The sequence below is a fragment of the Pyrus communis genome, chromosome 6, assembly GCF_963583255.1.
Source record: "Pyrus communis chromosome 6, drPyrComm1.1, whole genome shotgun sequence".
Taxonomy (NCBI): Eukaryota; Viridiplantae; Streptophyta; class Magnoliopsida; order Rosales; family Rosaceae; genus Pyrus; species Pyrus communis.
In genome coordinates, this window is record NC_084808.1 from 14,518,766 (window position 1) to 14,540,840 (window position 22,075).

The 22,075-nt window shown below is 38.4% G+C and overlaps 2 protein-coding genes across 2 annotated transcripts; both read left to right on the forward strand.

Moving 5' to 3' along the window:
- Positions 1-17,748: 17,748 nt before the first annotated feature.
- Positions 17,749-18,701, forward strand: LOC137736093 (uncharacterized). The gene is made up of 3 exons (XM_068475429.1): positions 17,749-18,131; positions 18,260-18,475; positions 18,588-18,701. Exons 1-3 carry the CDS (start codon positions 17,922-17,924, stop codon positions 18,699-18,701), a joined length of 540 nt encoding a protein of 179 aa, XP_068331530.1. The 5' UTR covers positions 17,749-17,921.
- Positions 18,702-18,775: 74 nt separating this feature from the next.
- Positions 18,776-19,612, forward strand: LOC137737093 (uncharacterized). The gene is made up of 2 exons (XM_068476457.1): positions 18,776-18,854; positions 18,965-19,612. Exons 1-2 carry the CDS (start codon positions 18,801-18,803, stop codon positions 19,520-19,522), a joined length of 612 nt encoding a protein of 203 aa, XP_068332558.1. The 5' UTR covers positions 18,776-18,800; the 3' UTR covers positions 19,523-19,612.
- Positions 19,613-22,075: the final 2,463 nt, after the last annotated feature.

The following is a 22,075-nucleotide window of genomic DNA, read 5'->3' on the forward strand; positions in this document are numbered from 1 at the left end:
GGGGGTGTTTGGCTAAAGCTGCAATCCCAGAACCTAAGAGAAAGAAGATAAGACCTAAAACTATGGATACTGTTTTTTGAGGTTATGCTCATAATAGCAATGCCAATAGATTTCTGGTCATCAACTCTGAAATAAATGAAATTTTGAATAATACTATATTGGAGTCTAAGGATGCAACATATTTTGAAGACATATTTCCTTTCAATACTAGAATGCAAAGGCAAGTGGCAGATAGATCATGAACTAATACTGACAAAGCTTCCACAAGTATTAGCCATCAAGTTACAAATGAAGAAGAGCCTTCAACAAAACTTAGGAGGAGTAAGAGACCTAGAGTGGAGAAGAACTTTGGTGATGATTTTTATACCTTTTTAATTGAAGGTGATCCAACAACATATAAAGAAGCCATGATCTTCGTCGATGCTCCATTTTGGAAAGAAGCTATAAGTAGTGAAGTTGAGTCTATTTTGCAAAACAACACTTGGGAGTTAATGGATTTACCATCGGGTACTACACCAATTGGTTGTAAGTAGGTATTTAGGAAGAAATTGAAGCTTGATGAAAGTATAGGCAAGTACAAAGCTAGGCTAGTTGCCAAGGGATTCACTCAAAATAAAGGAATTGATTATTTTGACACTTACTCTCCTATGACACTTACCACAATTAGGATCCTTATAGCATTAGTTTCTATACACAATTTAGTAGTTCATCAAATGGATGTTAAAACATCATTTTTGAATGGAGACTTAGATGAAGAAATTTACATGGAGTAACCCGAATGATTTATAGTGAAAGGCCAAGAACATAAAGTGTGTAAGTTGGTTAAGTCGTTATATGGACTCAAGCAAGCTCCAAAGCAATGGCATGAGAAGTTTGATAAAGTCATTTTAGAATATGATTTTGAAATTAATGATCATGAAAAGTGTGTCTACTATAAGGAATGCAATGGACAATGTGTTATTTTATGTCTTTACGTTGTTGATATATTATTATTTGGAACAAGTCTAGAAATTGTGAAAAGTGTTAAGTCTTATCTATCAAGGAGGTTTGATATGAAAGATCTAGGCGAAGCCAATATTATTTTGGGAATGAAAGTAGAAAGAACACAAGTAGGTTTTATTATAAACCAAGCTAGTTCAATTGAGAAAATGCTTAAGAAGTTCAATTTTTTTTCAATTGCAATCCTGTCTTGATACCATATGAACCAAGTGTGCGCTTACTTAAAAATAATGGTGAACCCGTGTGTCAACTCCAGTATTCTTAGATGATTGGGTCTTTGATGTATATAGCAAATAAAACTAGACCCGATATAGCTTATGCGATGGGAAGGCAAAGTAGATACACTCATAATCCAAGTAAAGGACACTGGAATGCTTTAAGGCGAGTGTTTAAGTATCTAAGAGGAGCTTTGGATTATTCTATAAACTATAAAGGATTTCCTTATGCAGTAGAAGGGTACAATGATGCAAATTGGATCACAAATAGCTTCAAAGTGAAATCTACTTCAGGATATGTATTTTTTATTGGGAGAAGCAGCTGTATCTTGGGATCTAAGAAACAAACAATAATTTCCAATAGTACAATGGAATCTGAACTCATAGCTCTTGATACTGCATGTATAGATGCTGAATGGATCAAGAATTTTTTGCTTGATATTCCATTGGTGAGCAAACCTATACCTACCATCTCCATACATTGTGATAATAAGGCTGTGATAGATTTAGTGAGGCAGACACATACAAATAAGAAATTAAGTAGACATATCAATGTTAGATACAAATATATGAGAAGCTTGTTAAATAAAGAAGTTGTTTCTTTGGACTATGTGAAGTCAGAAAAGAATATTGCTAATAGATTAACCAAAGGTCTATCTAGGAATGGAGTCCTAGATTTGTCGATGGGTATGGGCTTAAACCCATAAGGAAGTCACCTAGGGAGGAAATCCAATCTTTGTGATTGGAGATCCCATGAAGAACGTTCAATGGGTGAAAACAATCCATATTGTGTGACTTATATTCCAGCATTCTAAAATAGGAGATTTGAAATAAAATCCCTGGTAGGTATCACAGTAAGTAGTGGTCGCCATCGAACGCCACTTCTTCTTAGTGCCTAAACGGAAATGACGAAGCATCTCCGCTGGATTGCCAGCAACATCTGGATGATAGCGAGACAAGTCAGTGAATCTCTGGTAGTACTCATTTGCTGTCCACTTCCCCTGTCTCAACTCAGTGAATTCCTGCTTCTTTCGGTCAATATACTCATGAGGCACAAACCTTCTCCTGAACAACTCTCGGAAAACATCCCAATCCGTCTTCTCAGCCGGAGTCAAACGACGAAGTTCCTGCTCCCACCAGGATGCAGACTCCTTACCCAAAAACCACGATGTCGTCTCCACCCACTTCTCGACACGGAGATTCCCCTGACTGTGTAGAACACGAAAAGTCTTCTCAATATGCTTTAACCATCGCTCTGCACCCTCATGACCCTCGTTGCCTTCGAACTTATCCAACTTCAAATTATACATAGTCTCCAGAGGAGTCCTCTGGGGAGGGCGGATCGCCGAATGAATAGTTGTAGCAATAGCTTCCCCCAGCTGAGCTATATCGGGGAAACTAGGCTCAGCAGAGCGACGTGGTTCCCGGCGAGGCGGCATAATTCTGACAGAAGACACCAAAACCATTAGAATACTCACAAAAACACAGGACTGCCAAACCTAGGCTCTGATACCAAACTGACACACCCCGATCGAGATCAGGGCATGCTGGCCGTCACGTGGAAGTGACGTAACCATGTGCACAGTGCGGAAGCTAAATAAAATAATAATAAGTAGTACGAATAAATAAAAGCTAGTTTTACACAAGTTAATAACGAACAAGTGCAAACGTAAGTGTGACAACAAGTTCAGAGCACAACAAAAGCACACCCGAAGGTGGTCCTACACTGGTGGTGATCTGTCAGATATGTCGGGGAAATCCTCAGGGAAGCCACCAAACGTGCAAGCCAACTAGAACCTGGAGGGGCGCAAAACAAAAGCGTGAGTGGGCAAAAACAAAGTTTTTCAAAAACCATTTAATAAACAAGTTCTAACCCCTCGCCGTAAAACCTGTATACTTCCTAGAAAATAGAATATATAAATATATAAGTCATGCTCAGGAATATGTCATACCAAAATCTCAAAGTAAAATGCAAGTGCTCAGGTAATATCGCATCAATATCATATAATCTGTCAGCCGGAGTCACTAACGTGACCTGTACGGCTGAATCTAGAGCTCAAATCTCCAACTCACTAACTAGACCTGCACACGAGTCAGAACCACCTAGAGTGGTCTGTACGACAAGCCTGGGTGTAATATATATATATATATATATATATACGCTCAAGTGCTACGATCACGTGAAGGCTGGGCGAATACTCGCGGGTCACCTACGAGTCGGAACCACCTAGAGTGGTCTGTACGACAGGACTGTGCACCTAACTTGGATCCAAGCTGAGCGTGTGGTGCGGGAGGTGAACATCACGTGAAGGACTGTGCCCAACTCTGGGCGGGAGCACTAACACCGGGGGTGCAGGTTATGAGCTCTCTATGCATCTCAAATCACTACTAAAAGTAAACATGGATTACACTTACCTGGTACTTACCTGTATGTCCGCAGCACCAATACACACACATATAAATGCAACTAACCATGCATAATAAACGGCAATATAATATATGGCATATAACGAATAAACATTTTAAATCACTTTCTGGGAAAAATATAAGTATATAGGTATATACGGAAAACCAAAAGCCCACTCACTGGTATGTGGAAGGGTCGTAACCCCCATGCCTCGAGTGACCACGCTCGTCCTCGGGATAGGTATCATCTATATGCGAAACAACTACAAAAACGTTAATTTTAAAGCACATAACCAACCTTATGAAATAACTTCTCATACAATGCTCAAATGGGATGTATGAATATACCAATGTGATCTACTCAACCTCAGGAACATCCCCATATTTTTAGAAAAAAATTTCACCGCCGCACGCGCCGGCCACGCGCAGGCACGTGCCTGGCACGCTGACGGCGTCAGTTAACGCTGTTAGGAATATTCCGTTAACTTTAACGGATTCCGTCAACGGCGTTAGGAATATTCCGTCCAAACTGACGGAATATTCCGTCGTCTTCTCCGGCGAGGCTTCGGCGCCGGAAAATCAGGAAATCTTTAAATCGTCCTATCTTCTTCGTTTTTCAACCAAATTTCACAAAATTGGTACCAAATTGAAGCTTACAACGAGAGGAACAAAATCATACCACTTTCAAATGCTAAAATCCACGAAATCTCACCGGGAAAATACCCCCAACTCCGGCCAACCTCGAAACTCGTGATCCCGACGTCCAAAACCTTCAAACGAACCACCCCGAGCCTCCTAAGGACCTCACCAAGCTTCCTACAAGCTTGAAATTCCCAAAAACATAAGAATTTACGTGTGCATGAACAGTACCAAAAATCGGGTATCCCAAGTTCGACGTGAAAACGAAGGTATCCTTACCTGAAATGGGTATGGTTGGACTCCAATGGACCTCACGAGCATGGATATGTACTTTGTTTCTTCAATCTGTGAAGATTACATGGGTTTTGGGGGTGTGTCCGTACAAAGAATATGAGAAATGGGAAGGGAAAAGGCACGGGGGAGGTGCAGGGATAGGGAGAAAGGGTGAGGGAAATTATGGGAGTGTGTGTGTGGTCCACAACCAGCCACACCAACTCAAAACAACCACACAACGTAACAATAACACTAGGGGCAAAATCATCTTTTCACGCGTACGTTTTAAAATTTTCGGAACAGGCTGTCACAGATTATACATTTAATTTATTATATTTGATCATATAAATAGTTGGTATATTTCAGCAATATATTTGACAGAATTTTCCCACGAAAATCATGGATTTACAACCCTTGATGGATCAAATGGTTCTAAGTGACGGCTGCATATTTAGTGCATCAATTGGTGGAAACAATGGGGGGATTTTGCTTGTGGAGCACGGAAGGTTGCTGTATCCTAATCGGGAAGAAATATCAGCGCCCTTTTATGTCTACAAGTTAGACGTTGCTGCCAATTAAAATGTGGGAGAAAATTGACTGTTTTCGTGGTCGTGCTTTGATTTTGGTCGAAAATCTATTACCGGAAATGTCGTTATCCACCAGGAAATTTCCAGAACATCAGAGCTGTGGTGACTGGGCAGCCTCGTGATTTTCATCTTGGAGTATACAATTTAGAAACTGAAGTTGTTAATTAAGTCACTATAAATCTCGACTGGTTGCCAACACAAGTAAAAATTCAGCCCCGACTTGGATTGTTCCCAATCCACAGTAATTTTTTCTTTCTTTATTTTCATCTTATAAATATGTTATTTTTTTTCTTCTACAGCTAGTTTGAAATAGCTATAAGAAATGTATGAATGAATATTTGAAACATTTTTTTTACCACAAAACAGAAATGTTGTGACGCTTCCAATGAGAGAAATTAATTAAACCATTAATTGAAGAGGTAGGGATTAGTTATTTGCTTGATGGTCAGGTGAACCTGGATTTGCTTTCCATTTTTGATAGTTTAGTTTCATCACCCTAGAGGATTTGAATGAACTCACAAAGAAAACCCAATATTTAAACAATAATGAGGGCCAAACAAAACAAAACCCTTATAAATTCAAAAACATTTTCGAAATTCGAAGAAAACTCAATTTACTTCACACTGAATATTGCGTAGGTTTCGTATGGAATCATCCCTTGATGGTTACGATGGTATACAAGTTTACAACTTAAAAAATAAACTTGTTAAGTCATGTTATAAAAACCAAGCCGTTTCTTGTACAAATAATGATACAACTAGATGATAAGTGTAGTACTACTCGAATCTCATTAACATGTATAATTTTGTGTATTGTATTTTCTATATAAGAATTTTTCTGTATTATATTTGTGTTCAGGTTCTTTTCACTTTACTCCTCCTGATCATGGAGGGAGAAACATCGTGGTTAGCCATTCCTTTAATGACATGGCAAGGCGGACTACAGTATAATTCATTCTCAGAGCTCAGTGAATTAACTCCGTTTCTTTCTGTTTTAGTTAACGTTTATTGCGATTCTTTTCCTTTAATTGGTTCAATACTTTTCGTTGACTGTGAGGCACGTTAAGCCTGTGATAATGCTGATTGAGTAATGCTCTGGTGGTGGTAATACCATCACTTTGTTTCTGATTATTCAATCTTATGTTACAGGTTACGTTTAGCATGCACCAGTTTTTACTAAGGAGTTTTGGGCTGCACTAATAAGTTCAGTGAGAGAAACTCTACCTCTAGAATTCCTTAGGAAAACTGAGATATGAATCCAACCATTTAAGCTTCAATGCATTTGCTTTGTAAGCCAAGGTTGATCAGCACTTTCATTGCTGATTACATGCTGATTATTTGTGTGGTCTATTTTGGGGGTTTTCCATCATTGAGTGACTTTGATTTCTATTATTTTCATTAGGGAATGAAAGTGGAGCTGCGTGCATTGGTTAAAAGGCAGAGACTAGAGTATATGATGCTTTCATTTCTTGTTCATGATCTCTAATCCTTTAAACTTGCTTAGTTCAATTTTCTTTGTATAAAAATTGAGAGATTATATAGTTGTAAATGATTGATTGGTGATATGACATTGGAGATTTGGAGTAAAATTTGTGATTTTGGATGAATTAGTGTTGCCGAAGTGATATGTGGTTGTATAACGATTAGCATTTGGGAGGCGGCACAAAGCTGGTTCCAATTGGCAGTAAAAAAAAGCAAAGATGAAATGGTGTCTTAAAAACCTATCACGCAGCTACTGTAGGACGAAGAATAAGCACCCTATATTGCTTATTCATCAAAGCTATAACCACGCATGTAAATACAAATATAGGTGACCAAACACTAAAACATATGTACCCTATGCTTTGCAACAATCAACATGCATTCACCACTTCAAGCCTCCACGTTGCAGCATTCTTCACCAATACAATTGACACCTAAAACTCTAAAATTTATTATATTATATCCGTACGGCAAAAAACAGTGTTCATAAGAACAATGTAAAGACGGAATTGCCCCCATTTTACTGTTCAAATTGCTCTTTGTTTTTCTCTTGTGCACAGTAAAATTGCGAAATTGCCCCACGTTAACACGTGTCTCTGTGCATGAGCTGTCGTTCTTCCTTCCTATCTGCTTTCCCTCTCCCTCCTCGCCTCATCTGGCAAACCTTCATCCCTCTCCATCTCCTGTCACTCACCGCTTCACCATTGAAAAACTTAAACCATATCCTTTCAAGTTTCAATCACCGCTGCCACCAGTTCATTTAGACCTCATCTCTCTCATTCTATTTTGTAAGAACCGTCTACCCTGTACATACACCAGATACTCCTGATAGTTCAAATAAACAAAACTTTCCCGAACACTCATATTTAGGTTTCTTATTGGTATGTGTAATGCTGCCAGTGAGTTTTATAACTTTACTAATATTTATTTGCAGTGCAAGTTAAATTGTTGCTTTTCTGTCTGACAATGCGTTTGCTTTTCTACTCTATACCTTGCATTAGAGGTTGCCAAGTCAAGTGAGTTCAAGTTCTGCTTAATACACAAGGGTTGTTTTTAAGCTTAGTCTCTAATTTGTATGCTCTTCATCATGTCTTTTATTTTGGTGGCAGTTAGGTGTTATTAATATGAAGTGTGAACTGATTGACCCAGATGGTCTACTAAAGCAGCTAAGGGTATTGAAATCAGTTAATGTAGATGGCTTTTATAGTTGATTGTTGGTGGGGAATAGTAGAGGGACATGCTCCACAGTAGAATAATTGGAATGGATACAAGAGGCTCTTTCAGATGGTGTGTGAGCTTAAGCTAAAGGGATATGTCTGTTACATACAAATAGGTTTTTTCGAATGCAGAAGCTTAATTTTTCCTTTCAGTGAGCATATAAACAACATATGTGGTTAATTGTTTTGCCATCTTTGTGGTCATTTTTATTCTTTCTGTGTATGTTTTTGGTAGCAATTTAACAATTGATTGTAGAAACACAAAAACAAAGTTGATAGAAAGAATAAAGACAGATTAAAAATCTAGTAGTCTTCATTCATCAAAATATTTCTTCTCGCATCTTCGAACTCCTTTGCAAAACAAGTCAGAACAGATTGACAACAAAGTCACAACATTGTCTCACCCAGCTTTTAAAGATTTTCCACCTTTTATCTACGTGAGCAGGAAAAAATTAGCTCATAAAATAAAATAAAGAGTTTTAACTGTGCATGCAAGCTCAAGGTTGCAGATCTTCTCAGGTTCATTCGTTCTTTTCTCTGGTTGTTTATGTTTATCAGATGTTTGATTAAATGTCTAAGAGAGAAGATTTATAGATTTCTCATATATTTTCTTGATGTATTAAAGGCCGATGCCATATGTGAGTAGTTAAAGATTGAAAAAATATAAGGCCGAAGCCCTTCTTTCTGTATCAAAGCTTGAAGATTTGTTGATTTTCTACATTTCAAAGGCCAAAGTTGCAAGGAACATTTGTTGATCTTTCTACATTTCATAAGGCCGAAGCCAAAGTGTAGTGTCATTCCGAAGTTTGTTTGAAGGAATTGTTGAGAAATTTCTTGGTGTGTAAAACATTTTCTTGGTGTTTAACAATATCTGAGTGAGAGTTCTAAGCTATAGATATCGATCCCGATTTCCTTTTGGCTTTGATTGCGTTCTTTTTCGCTATGACAATTGATCCAAAACATTTTGGTAGGAAGATCAATTCGTCAGATGATTCCTACATGATAGAATTCGTGTCTTTCGTGCTGAAGTCAATAGGAGTAGAGTTTATGTTCTTCATGTTGCTCGTATTTGCGGTTCAGATGGAGTATCCACTCCTGCTTGGTTTGACATTGTTCGTGGGCAAAGCCATGTACTGGGTGTCTCAGTATGAGACATTACCCAAGTATCTATACTACATCGTGTTTGGCATTCTAAACTTCCTACTATTTGGTTCTTTGGCTTTGAAAATAACCTTTGATTTTGGATGGGGGATTTGATGTTCCCCCATCCAAAATCAAAGGTTATTTTCAAAGCCAAAGAACCAAATAGTAGGAAGTTTAGAATGCCAAACACAATGTAGTATAGATACTTGGGTAATGTCTCATACTGAGACACCCAGTACATGGCTTTGACCACAAACAATGCCAAACCAAGCAGGAGTGGATACTCCATCTGAACCGCAAATACGAGCAACATGAAGAACATAAACTCTACTCCTATTGACTTCAGCACGAAAGACACGAGTTCTATCATGTAGGAGTCATCTGACGAATTGATCTTCCTACCAAAATGTTTTGGATCAATTGTCATAGCGAAAAAGAACGCAATCAAAGCCAAAAGGAAACCGGAATCGATATCTATAGCTTATAACTCTCACTCAGATATTGTTAAACACCAAGAAAATGTTTTACACACCAAGAAATTTCTCAACAATTCCTTCAAACAAACTTCGGAACGACACTACACTTCGGCTTTGGCCTTACGAAATGTAGCTAAAACAAGAAAGATCAACAAATTTTCAAATGTTCCTTGCAACTTAGGCTTCGGCCTTTGAAGTGCAGAAAATCAACAAATTTTCAAGCTTTGATAGAAAGAAAGGCTTTGGCCTTATATTGTTTCAATCTTTAACTACTCACATACGGCATTGGATTTTAATACATCAAGAAAATATATGCGAAACCCAGAAATCTTCTCACTTAGTCATTTAATCAAACACTTGATAAACATAAACAATCAGAGAAAAAAACGAATGAACCTGAGAAGATCTGCCGCCTTGAGCTTCGAAGAACACCGAGAACTTGCACTCACAGTGGAAACCCATTTTGCACACGAGAGATGAACACACCCAGAAATCCGTCCCTCCCTCTCTCTCTCTGCTCCTCACCTCTCTACGAACTATCTCCCTCTCTTTCTGCTCCTCTCTCCTCTCACCTCTCACTCTTTTATAGTATAAAATTCCTATTGCTCACTAGGGTTTGGTAGTGGGTTTGTGTTGTAATAAAGTAGTGGCAGCAGCATGCGGGGCAGCGATAGCAGATGCAGGATGTACATTAGCAGCAGGTTGTGATAAAGGCTAGGGGAGGGCTATTGGCAGCTACAGTACTAGAGTGTGGGTATATTCGGTGGGAAATGAAGCATCGTGGGAAAATAAAATGGAAAAGAAATTGCATCAAAAACCGCATTTTTAGAAAGTAAAACATGATCAGTTAGGGGATCAGGACAGCGATACCCAAGTTAAATAAGAGAGTAACCTAAAAGTTGGATTAAAAAACGAAAAGTAACCTAAAAAAAAATACATTTGCGAGAATGAAATTACAATTTATTAAACCATCTTCAACTTTTTGAATAAAATTTAAATTTTTTAACATAAAATTTTTAGGTTTTAATTCACGAACAGTTTTTCTGCTCAAACATTTCTGGGTTAAATTTTTTAGTCCAAAATTATTAAAAAAATAAATGTAGTTTTTTTTTTAAGTTTTTTTTTTTTTTTAATATGTAGATTATCCTAATTTATTTTTATGAACACTTTTAACTTAAAAATATTTGAATTCCGATAATCATTAAAAAAATCACTAAATTAGGTGAATATTAAGTTTAAAAATTTTAATCATTAAATTTAAATTTGAGCCGTTGAATTTTTTTTATACCCTTTGATTTGATCATAGAGATATCAACGATTGGATTTAATCCAAGGGCTGTTAAGCTCGAAAGAGGATCCTTGCCAGATCCTCTTTGTGAGGATCCCGGGAATCCTCCCATTACAACCGTTCATCGTGCATCGTGCGGTCAGTTTTTGTCAGGTACTGTTTATATTCAATTTTAAATAAAAAAATTACAATGATTTCTGACTGTACGCTGCACGATGAACAGTTATGGTGGGAGGATCCCCGGGATCATCACAAAGAGGATCCGCCAATCCAGCGAGGATCCTCTTCCGTTAAGCTCATTAGTCTGGCTGACATGCCCACATGGGCGTGTTCCATCATCCATTTGAGAATAGTAACGATAGAGATGACACACCCCGATCCGGAATGTCCACTTGGACTCCGAATCGAATTGTGCTGGCCGACATCTGGAGGGCGACGAAGCTATAAAGTGTAGTGTAGTGGAAAAATACGAATAAATTTAAAACCTAAAAGTGCCTAATCAAAAGAGTGCGCGGGTGAGTGGGATTGAACCCATTTCACATGTTATGGCAGAGCATAAGAACAATACAATAATTAGGGTGAATGTTATACCATTGAAGATAACCATCTACTGAGGTCTTGCTAGAGTCCTCATTTACACGAAATCCTAGCTACTAAACCTGGAAGGGTGAAAAAAAAAGTTGAGTGGGTCAAAAAATAACGTTTTGTAAAAGATCTTTTTTAAACATTATAACCTCTCGCCGTAAAATCAAGTATAGTTTCCAAAATATATACGTACTATATATAGTAAGAAAATACTTACCGTAGCCTGCAAAGTCTCAAGAAATCAATAAGGAACAGCTATCACAAATAAGCATAAGGGGACCAATTTCACATAACCTCGTAATAAGTAAACATAACAAAACAAATGCTCATCGACACATGCTGACACATGAGTCGGAGTTGCCTAATCCAACCTATACGACAAGACTGGGTGTAATAAATGCACTCTAGTACTACAATCACGTGAAGGCTGGCGCCGAAGCATGGTCATATACGAGCCGGAATTGCATAATGCAATCTGTACGACAAGACTGGCACCTAACTTGGATCCAAGGCGAGTGAACGGTGCAGATGTTAACATACACGTGAAAGGATGGCCCTGACCTTGGGTGGATTACTAACATCGGGGTGCAACAATGATGAGCATATGACATAAGTAAAATTGTGCCACAAAGATTCAATAACTCTAATCAACATAGTAACTATCACAGCTGTAAATATAATATCATGGTATCTCGTGCATACCTGTGAACCTATAGGATGTAGAATAATTCCCTAGGTTCATTCATTTCACTACTTCATGTAATTTTAGTCTAAGCAAGGCATATGTAGTAAATTCTTTTCAAGGTATAACTAGAAACTACCAAGTATGCGTATACTTATAAAAAGAAATGACTAGCTCACAGTTAAGCAGTCGAAATGAAGCCTCCGAGCCTTGCTTGACCTTGTACATCATTGGGATACATTTCCCCTATATGTGAAATTACTAATTAACTTAGTTTAATAACACATAAATGGAAACTTAAATAAAACCTCCATAGATTGCTCAAACATAGGGTTTATATGAAATCGATCTACTCGACGTCACGGACCTACACAAATTGTCAGAAAGCTAATTGGAGGCCGGATGAGCTGACTAGGGCATAGTCATACGCACCACCATGTGCAGGCCAAACCTTGACGTTCGTCAGGAATATTCCGTTAGTCTGACGGAATATTCCGTTAAATACTAACGGAAGTTAACGGAAGTTAACGGCGTTACCTGAAGCCATTAGAATATTCCATCAACTTTGACAGAATATTCCGTCGTCTTCTCCGACGAGCCTCGCCGGTCGCCGTCGTCTTGTTTCGCCTAAATTTGGAAATTTTCGTTGGTTTCTGGGTAAAATTTCAAAGCTTCATAACTTGCTCATTTCTCAACCATTTTTTATGAACACACCCCGACCTGAAATGTCCACTTGGACTTCGAATCGAGTTGTGTTGGCCGACACCTGGAGGGTGACGAAGCCATAAAGTGTAGTGTAGTGGAAAAAGAATGTGAATAAATTAAAACCTAAAAGTGCCTAATCATAAGAGTGTGCAGGTGAGCGGGATTTAACCCAATTTACACATGATGTCAGAGTATAAAAACAATACAGTAAAGTAGGGTGAAGGTTATACCATTGAAGATAACCATCTACAGCAATTTTTCCAGAGTCCTTGCTTACACGTAAGCATAGCTACTAAACCTGGAGGGGCGAAAAATAAAATTGAGTGGGTCAAAAAATAGTGTTTTGTAAAAACCTTTTCAAAAACGATATAACCTTTCGCCGTAAAATCAAGTATAGTTTTCAAAATATTCGTACTACGTATAATAAGAAAATACTTACCGTAGCTTGCAAAGTCTCAAGAAAATCAATAAAATACAGCTATCGTAAGTAAGCACAAGGTGACCGTAATCACATAATCTCGCAATATGTAAACATAACATAAAGAATGCTTAACAATCTACTAGCACACAAGTCGAAGTTGCCTAATGCAACCTGTACAACTGAACTGATTGCTCATCAATCAATGCTAGCACACGAGTCGGAGTCGCCTAATGCGACCTGTACGACAAAAATGGGTGTAATCAATGTACTATAGTACTACGATCACATGAAGGTTGACGCTGAAACATGGTCACATACAAGTCAAAATTTCCTAGTGCAATCTGTATGACAAGACTGGCACCTACTTGGATCCAAGGCGAGCGAATGGTGTGGATGTGAACATACAGGTGAAGGACTGGCCCTGGCCTAGGGTGAGTATTAACACCGGGGTGCAACAATGATGAGCAGATAACATAAATATAATCATGCCACAAAGATTCAATAACTCTAATCAACATAGTAATAATCATAGCTGTAAATATAATATCATAGTATCTCGTGCATACTTGTGAACCTATAGGGCGCAGAATAATTCCCTAAGTTCAGTCAGTTCACTACTTCATGTAATTTTAGTATAAGCAGGCCATACGTAGTAAATTCTTTTTAAAGTATAACTGGAAACTAGCAAGTATGCGTATACTTATAAAAAGAAATGACCCACTCATAGTTACACAGTCAAAACGAAGCCTCTAAGCCTTACTTGACCCCGTATGTCCTCGGGATACATTTCACCTATATGTGAAATTACTAATTAACTTAGTTTAATAACACTTAAACAGAAACTTAAATAAAACCTCTGTAGTTTGCTTAAACATATGGTTTGAATATACAAAATCGATCTACTCGATGTCACGGACCTACACAAACTGACAGAAAGCCAATTGAACGTCAGACGCGCCTGCTAAGACACGGCCATACGCACCACCACGCATAGGCCAGACCCTGACGTCCGTCAAGAATATTCCGTCAATTTGACAGAATATTTCGTTAAATAATTAACAGAGTTTAACGGCGTTACCAGACATCGTTAGAATATTCTGTCAACTTTGACAGAATATTCCGTTGTCTTCTCTAGTGAGCATCGCTGGTTGTCGTCTGGTTACGCTAGAATCTGGAATTTTTCACCGATTTCTGGGTAAAATTTCAAAGATTCATAACTTGCTCATTTCTCAACCATTTTTTATGAAATTCATATGGAAATGATGCTTATGAAGAATAGAACAAAATTATACCTCTTGGAAGTCCAAAAAATGGACGGGAAGTGGCCTGAAAATGCCTTAAAAGGTTTTGCCAAAAACTTATTCCTTGAAACCAGGTTGTTTCAAGTCAACTCTTCCTTAAACCTTGACCAGGATCCTTAGGGAGTTGAGTAGGAGCTTCCCCGAGTCATAAAACGTTGTGACTCGGTCTAAAAATTGTCAACCCAAAACTCACTGAATCGAAACTTCCGAGTTGGTAAGTCAAAACTCAACCATTCTTGAAGCTGGTTGCATGGTTGTGTTCGTGGGGTCGAGATGAGTTCAATGGTATGATTTTCAGATCATGTTCATAGGGTTTGGTGTTTGTTTGAGAGAGTTACAGAGTGAGAGAGTGAGAGAGTGCCTTTGGGGAGAACGAGACAAGAGAGAGGGTGCTAGTTTGATTTTTCTGAAATTTGATTGGGTGTGAAGCGTGAAAGTGAAGTTTGATTGGTTGGTTCCAAAAGGAGGGAAAGTAATTGATTGGGTGGTGAGGTGGAATTCAAGGAGATGATTGGTTGTTTGTGTGAGGGAGAGGGGACACGGATCCACCAAGCAAAGGAACAATTTGATTTCAGATTTTGTACAATTTTTAATGTACAAAATCTGCTTCCTTACAGTGTAACCAACATTGTTAATTTGTACATGTGTGTACAAAAGTTCTCGTGATCATGTACTTTAACAGAGCGTAACTTCTTCGTTACGGATCTGATTTAGGTCTAATTCATGCTCATGCGTTCATAACGACGAGTACTACTTAAGTATGAAACCAGGAAAAAGAATTAACAGTCGAAAACAACGTCCGCATCAGATTCCACTTTTGTCCAAAAAGGGTAAAATCGTCAAAACATACTAGCGGAAAATGAATTCTAGTGAAAAGTAGTGACGCATCGTCACAATCTACCCCTCTTTAGAAAATTTCGTACCCGAAATTTAAAATCATTTGTTACACAAAATTCAAAGATAGGATGAATAAAATATATATGTACGTGACAAAGAAATCAAGTCAGAGTGGTTGTACAAAAAGGGAAAATGCTGCTCCGTCGTGATCGGGCGCATTAATTCCTTTTTCATGCCTCTAACTCATACTTTCCTTCTTCTTCAATACAATACTATAATATAATAGTTTTCGCAAAAACAAAACGTCAAAAATATTTATATGTACTAACGTCCCGTCGAAAATACATATATATAACAACATAAGGTTAAAGTCAATGACGAAGCTACAGTGGTGCAAGGAGGGGCGTCCACCCCTCCCCTTGCCGGAAATCTAGCATTGGAGCGATGGTTTCGCCCCTCTGGTCCCCCTGGAAATGATGAAATGATTTCGCCCCTCTGGTCCCCCTAGAAATGATGAAATGATGTTTGTTTCTGGGTGTTCCTTGCTGCTGCACACAAGGTTGTAATTCTTTTTAGAAAAACCAGGCCAGAAAATGAAGGTGTTTTGGTCCTGCTTGAAAATTAAAAAAATCCTTCCTTTAGTATGACGACGTCCTTCTGTTATTGAGTTAAAGAAGAAATAAATTATTTAAACGGGGACCAGTCATCACTCGTATCCCCTCTTTTCCTTTTTAGTTTGGGCCCGCCACATTTTGGTTTTAACTCCACCATCTTCTATTTTGCTGACTTTTTGTTTGTATTATCTTTTTTTTTTAATTATTTTAACGTTTTAATTTCCTCATCATTTTCTCTATTCCACCATCTTCCTCTTTCTCAATTGTATTCCATATAAAGATACTTACCTAAAACTCCCAAATAGCAGGTGTTAGATTCGAAAGCGAATATGAACCATTTAATTATGGCTAGCCCAATAAGATGTTTAGCTAATTCCCCCTTAAGATAAATTAAAATATTGTTTGTTAATAAAAAAAACCTCCCAAATAACGTGTAAACATATTGTTATCCTTTTCTTTTTTTAAAATAACATAAGTATGGTTCAATGTTTATTTATAGAATGCAGTACATTTATTAAGTGCAATATGTACTCATTTATATGATATATAATAAATTTATGTAAATCCGCTTAAGCCTAGACTATGTTCCAGCCCGCCGTCCGGCCAGTGTCTAGCGTCTTTTAAAACCTTGGTTTGTATTGATAAATTATGAACAACGTTAACATTGTCTACTCCGATTTGGTTGTCTACATTTTTGAGATATTTTACCTCTTTAAGTTTCGCCCTTCCCCCTGACGATTTCTGGCTTCACCACTGGTTAAAGTAGTTGTATTAATAATAAAACTGAATATAGGATTTTTTTTTTTTTTAAACTACGCACTTGAGTGTTGCGTACTCCAAAGTAAGTATATAGTAACCTTGGGTAGGGCCCAAGTAATTTAATAAGTAAACGTGAAGGCTGGCGTCGAAGCGCAGTCACATATGAGTCGGAATTGCTTGATGCAATTTGTACGATAGGACTAGCACCTACTTGGATCCAAGGCGAGCGAACGGTATGGATGTGAACATACACCTAAAGGATTGGCCCTGGCCCTGGCCTTGGGGCGAGTACTATCACCGGGGTGCAGTAATGATAGGCAGATAACGTAAATATAATCATACCATAACAATTCAATAATTCTAGTCAACAAAGTAACTTACGTTCGCATCCCGTAGGATTATTTTAGCATTTCACAATAGCACAACAATTCTCGTAACATTAATTAATCAAGGTTGTAAGTATAATCATGGTAACTCACGCATACCTGTGAACCTATATAGTTCAAAATAATTTCCTAAATTTCGTCATTTCACTACTTCACGTAATTTTAGTCATCGATTGACTTGAGGAGTCAATTCGTGTTCCGTTGGTCCAAATGGACAACATTTTACACCTCTTGCACTAGTAGAAAAACATGTTTGCGCGACGGAATCTTGCGCGACGGAGAAAATTTTGTCGCGCAAACTCCGTTTGCGCGACGTACAACACAAAACGTCGCGCAAACAAACTTTGCGCGACGGCACTTTGAGCGACGAAGAAAGCGTTGCTCAAAACACCTTTGCGCGACATAGGTGAACATACGTCGCGCAAAGCAGTTTTGCGCGACGCCGTCATTCGTCGCCAAACTTTTGGCGCCAAACGAAAAAGGATTTACCGCTTCTTTCGTTGACTTTGCGCGACGCAGGTGGGCATGCGTCGCGCAAAGATGTTTTGCGCGACGCATGTGGTCATACGTCGCGCAAAACAACTTTGCGCCAGAGTCGAGGGTGAGGCTTCCCACCATCCAGAGTCGAGGGTGAGGCTTCCCAGCCAGGTACCTTTTTTCTAATTCTCACTATGTTGCATTTTTTTTTTCATTTTAAAATTATTATTTTTATGATGGTGAAAATATGTTGGATTGTAAAAATGTGTTGCAAGTTGTGAATTAGTGTTATTTTATTATTTTAAGACTTTGGGAAATGCTATACTATTAGGGGAGGTTGTGTCGAATTTTTTGTACAAATTTAAGCTTAAGGTTTTCACCATTTAAGTATTTTTGGCCAGCTAAAAAAAACACCAGGGGGCCTAGTCGAATGCTGAAGCAGAAACAAAACGTACGTCAGACCGCCTCCAAGATCAAGATTGTGTATGACCAGCGACATCGTGGAGCGGCTACCTCACAGCAGCATAGCTTCATCGCTAGTAGCTGTGGTGTTGTTATTCGAGACAATTGTCCTTTTCAGTGGGAGTCTTGGGCAGAAATTCCCGAGGACACAAAGGAACTGGTGCGACACGAGTTGTCGGTTAGTATATTAATTTTTAGCCTTTATCATTTTTTTAAATTTTGTTTACAAATATTAAAAACCAAAATATATTATCTTTAATATTATTAAATTTCTTACTATTATTTCATCATTTTTCATATTCGTAGTTCATTTATGATCTTGATGACATAACCCTTGAGGCCATGGCCTACTTAGAGAAGACCTTATCAATCCGGTACAAACATTGGAAGAACAATTTTCACAATTATTTTAAGAAATGGGATAATCTGGAGATTGCTCGCTTACATGTTCCAAGCGAGTTGAAGGACCGGCCAGAGGATTGGGAGTGGCTCTGCAAGCATTTTACGGACCCAAATTTTGTGGTATGTACATAATATTTTAATAATAATTTATTATTGTTTTAGTTATTTTTTAAAGCTTTTTTATTAATTTATTTCAATAGTCGCACTAACATGTATATTGTGTGTTTAACAGAAGAAATCTGTTGCTGGCCAGAAAGCTCGGGAGTCAAAGATACTTCTCCACCATTCTGGTTCGAAGCCCTTTTCGTATAGACTTGAGAAACGACGTCAGGTAAAACTATATTAACTTTGAAATTTTATACAATTTATTTATTATTATTGATTAATAAAATTTTCTTAATGTTTTTTTTTTCTTCAGGAGGGTTCTAAGTTCCCAGAGATCGACATGTTCAAGGACGTTTACGTTCGCCCTGGTAATGAAACCGCTGAGCAGTTTTATGTAAGTATATGTAATTATTATTATTATTATTATTCTTATATGTATGAATTGTTCAAATATTATTTATATTTTGTTATTAAACATTATATGTTTTTTCTTCATTATTACAGGATACTATGGTGGAAAAGAGCACTGCTGTTCTCCAAGAAGCAGCATCGCAGCTTCCCCCAGAGACTTCGATCGAGGACGTTATGGTACCAGAGGATGTAGGTTTTCAGATCATGACTGAAGTCCTGGATCAGAACCTTGGTCGTCGTCATGGCCAAGTTGTTCGGGGTATGGGGAAATCACGGGTTCGTGAGACGGGTGCCTCTTCTTCCAGATCGAACACAGCAGAGGTTGATGCATTGATAGAGGAAGTGACAACCTTAAGGGGTAAGCTTGCGTTGCAGGAAGAACAGATGAGGGAGCAGATGAGGGCCCAGGGCGAGCAGATGAGGGAGCAGATGAGGGTCCAGAGCGATCAGATGAGGGAGCAGATGAGGGCCCAGGACGATCAGATGAAAGCGCAGCTGAGGGCCCAGAACGAGGAGGTGAAGACCTATGCTGAGACGGTGAGAGACCTTGTACGAGCCATACAGACGGCCGGCCTACAAGTCTCGCTACCAGTACCTCATCTTGATCCACCTTCGACCTCAGAGCCACCTCACCCTCCCGATACTCAGTAGCTTGATGTTTTATACCTAGTTCACTTGTAGTTTTTTCTTTTTTGTTTGGACATCTTGTATATACATTTTTATATATTTTATAATTAAATACTTTTGCTTGGTTAATCAATTATTCTTTACAATTTAATTGTAATATATTTATCAAAAAAATTATAAAAAAAATTAGTTTTGAATAAAACATTAAAAAAAAAAAAGGGGTTTGCGCGACGTAGGTCGCGTCACGCAAGGCAACTTTGCATGACGTAGGCCCTGAGTTGCGCAAAGATCCTTTGCTCGACGTATGTCATGCGTCGCGCAAGGACACTTTGCACGACGCAGGTCATACGTCGCACAAGGCCACTTTGCACAACGTAGGACCTGTGTCGCACAAAGACTCTTTGCTCGACGCAGGCCATGCGTCGCGCAAGGACACTTTGCACGACGTAGGTCCTATGTCGCGCAAAGAAACTTTGCTCGACGTAGGGAATGCGTCGCGCAAAGTGTCCTTGCGCGACGCAGGTTAGATATTCGTCGCGTAAACTCTACTGTCACGGACTTGGCGCGACGGTTTTTGCACGACGAAGGTTGCGTTGCGCAAACCCTTAGGCAACGATTTTTGACTTTGCACGACGAAGGTACCTACGTCACGCAAAGTGTTTTTTCTACTAGTGTTGGTAAAATTGCCCAGTCTTGAAACCTATTGGGTCTTTTGACATTTCAATCAATACCTACTTTGACGGGTAATCCCATTTTTACCCCTCTGTACTGAAAGGCATTCCAGTCAACCTTCGGTACGTGTCTACCCTACCGCATTTCGTATTGCCTTGAAAATGATGCATTGTCTAAGAGCACTGTTGACAGTGGAAGTGTAGTTGTGACCATTAATTTCTCAATCACCTAACAAATACTCGATTGAACGAATCTTCCGTGGTGATTGAATATCTCGAAAACTACTGTTGTAGTTTGATGTTATGCATCCAATGCAGTTATCTAGTACTTCAGATTTGATGGACTTGTTTTGATCCTCAAATTCTCGAGTATTCTTCTAGCCTTCTCGACGTAGTTACTTTCTCACTAAGTTCGAGAGAGCTTTACTATGAAGTTGCTTGCTAAGGAGTTGCGGACTACATGGTTTGTTTACATGGCAGGTACGTCACTGTGGTATCTCATCGTGATGAGTGTTTTACTTCCAAGTTTTGGAGATGTCTTCTTGAAGGCCACGTGTAGTAAGTTTCATCACCAACTACATTTCTCCCTCAGACTAACAGCCAGTCTGAACGATTTATCTGGACCTTCATGGCATATTGCGTTTATCTCCTCTTTAGTGGTAGCATTATCGTATTAGACACTTATTTCTGTTAGAACTGCTTGTAACTACGACTACTATTTTTGGTCTTGGTTGTGACACTGTTGAGACGTAGTATGGAGATTCTTTACTTAACACTTGTTTGACATAGGAGTTTTACGAACAAGTGTTCAATTGTGAGAGTTCACAATATATAATTGTTTTATTGCTGTTGTTGCCCAAGGGGGTAGTGCATGAGCACGGTAGAGGCTTGACCAGAAGTTGTTTGTGTAATTCCCAATGGGAGCATGATGGTAATATTGCTCCCTCGGGAGTTATTTACTTACTTATCATGACAACAGTGAGTTGGATTAGTTAAGCAAGTAAGTAAATAGGTAGATTCTTTTACGTTAGTACTTATTTATGTATTTGTTGTATTTACCTATTAAATTACTTAGGCCCGACCCAAGGTTACTATATACTTACTTCGAAATACGCAACACTCGAGTGCGTAGTTGAAAAATCCTATGTTCATTTTTAAAATCAGTATAACTACTTTAACCTTTTGTTGTTATATATATGTATTTTCGAAGGGATATTAGTACATATAAATATTTTCGATGTTTTGGTTTGTGAAAACTATTATATTATAGTATTGTACTAAAGAAGAAGGAAAGAATGAGTTGGAGGCATGAAAAAAGAATTAATGCACTCCGATCGTGACGGAGCGACATTTTCCCTTTTTGTACAACCACTCTGACTTAATTTCTTCGTTACATACATATATTTTATCCTCCCTATTTTCGAATTTTGTGTAACAAATTATTTTAAATTTCGAGGACAAAATTTTCTTAAGGGGGTAGGCTGTGACGACCGGTCTCTACTTTTCACTGGATTTTTTTTTCCGTTGGTGTGTTTTTACAATTTTACCCTTTTTGGACAAAAGTGGAATCTAACATGGACGTTGTTTTTGGCTGTTATTTCTTTTTCCTGGTTTCGTATTTAAGTAGTACTCGTCATTACAAACGCGTAAGTGCAAGTTAGACCCGAATCGGATCTGTAACGAAAAAGTTACACTCCGTTAAAGTACATGACCACGAGTACTTTTGTACACGCACGTACAAATTAACAGTGTCAGAAACACCGTAAGGAAAAATATTTTGTACATTAAAAATTGTACAAAATCTAAAATCAAATTCTTCCATGTCCCCTCTCCCTCACACAAACAACCAATCATCTCCTTGATTTCCTCCTCACCACCCAATCAATTGCTTTCCCTCCTTTGAAAG

Excerpts from the sequence above, each read along its gene's own strand:
- LOC137736093 (XM_068475429.1), top strand. The coding sequence starts at position 17,922 with ATGCTGAAGCAGAAACAAAACGTACGTCAGACCGCCTCCAAGATCAAG. Across the intron at positions 18,132-18,259 it reads TGGTGCGACACGAGTTGTCG|TTCATTTATGATCTTGATGA; the intron begins GTTAGTATATTA and ends TCATATTCGTAG. Across the intron at positions 18,476-18,587 it reads TTACGGACCCAAATTTTGTG|AAGAAATCTGTTGCTGGCCA; the intron begins GTATGTACATAA and ends TGTGTTTAACAG.
- LOC137737093 (XM_068476457.1), top strand. The coding sequence starts at position 18,801 with ATGTTCAAGGACGTTTACGTTCGCCCTGGTAATGAAACCGCTGAGCAG. Across the intron at positions 18,855-18,964 it reads AAACCGCTGAGCAGTTTTAT|GATACTATGGTGGAAAAGAG; the intron begins GTAAGTATATGT and ends TCATTATTACAG.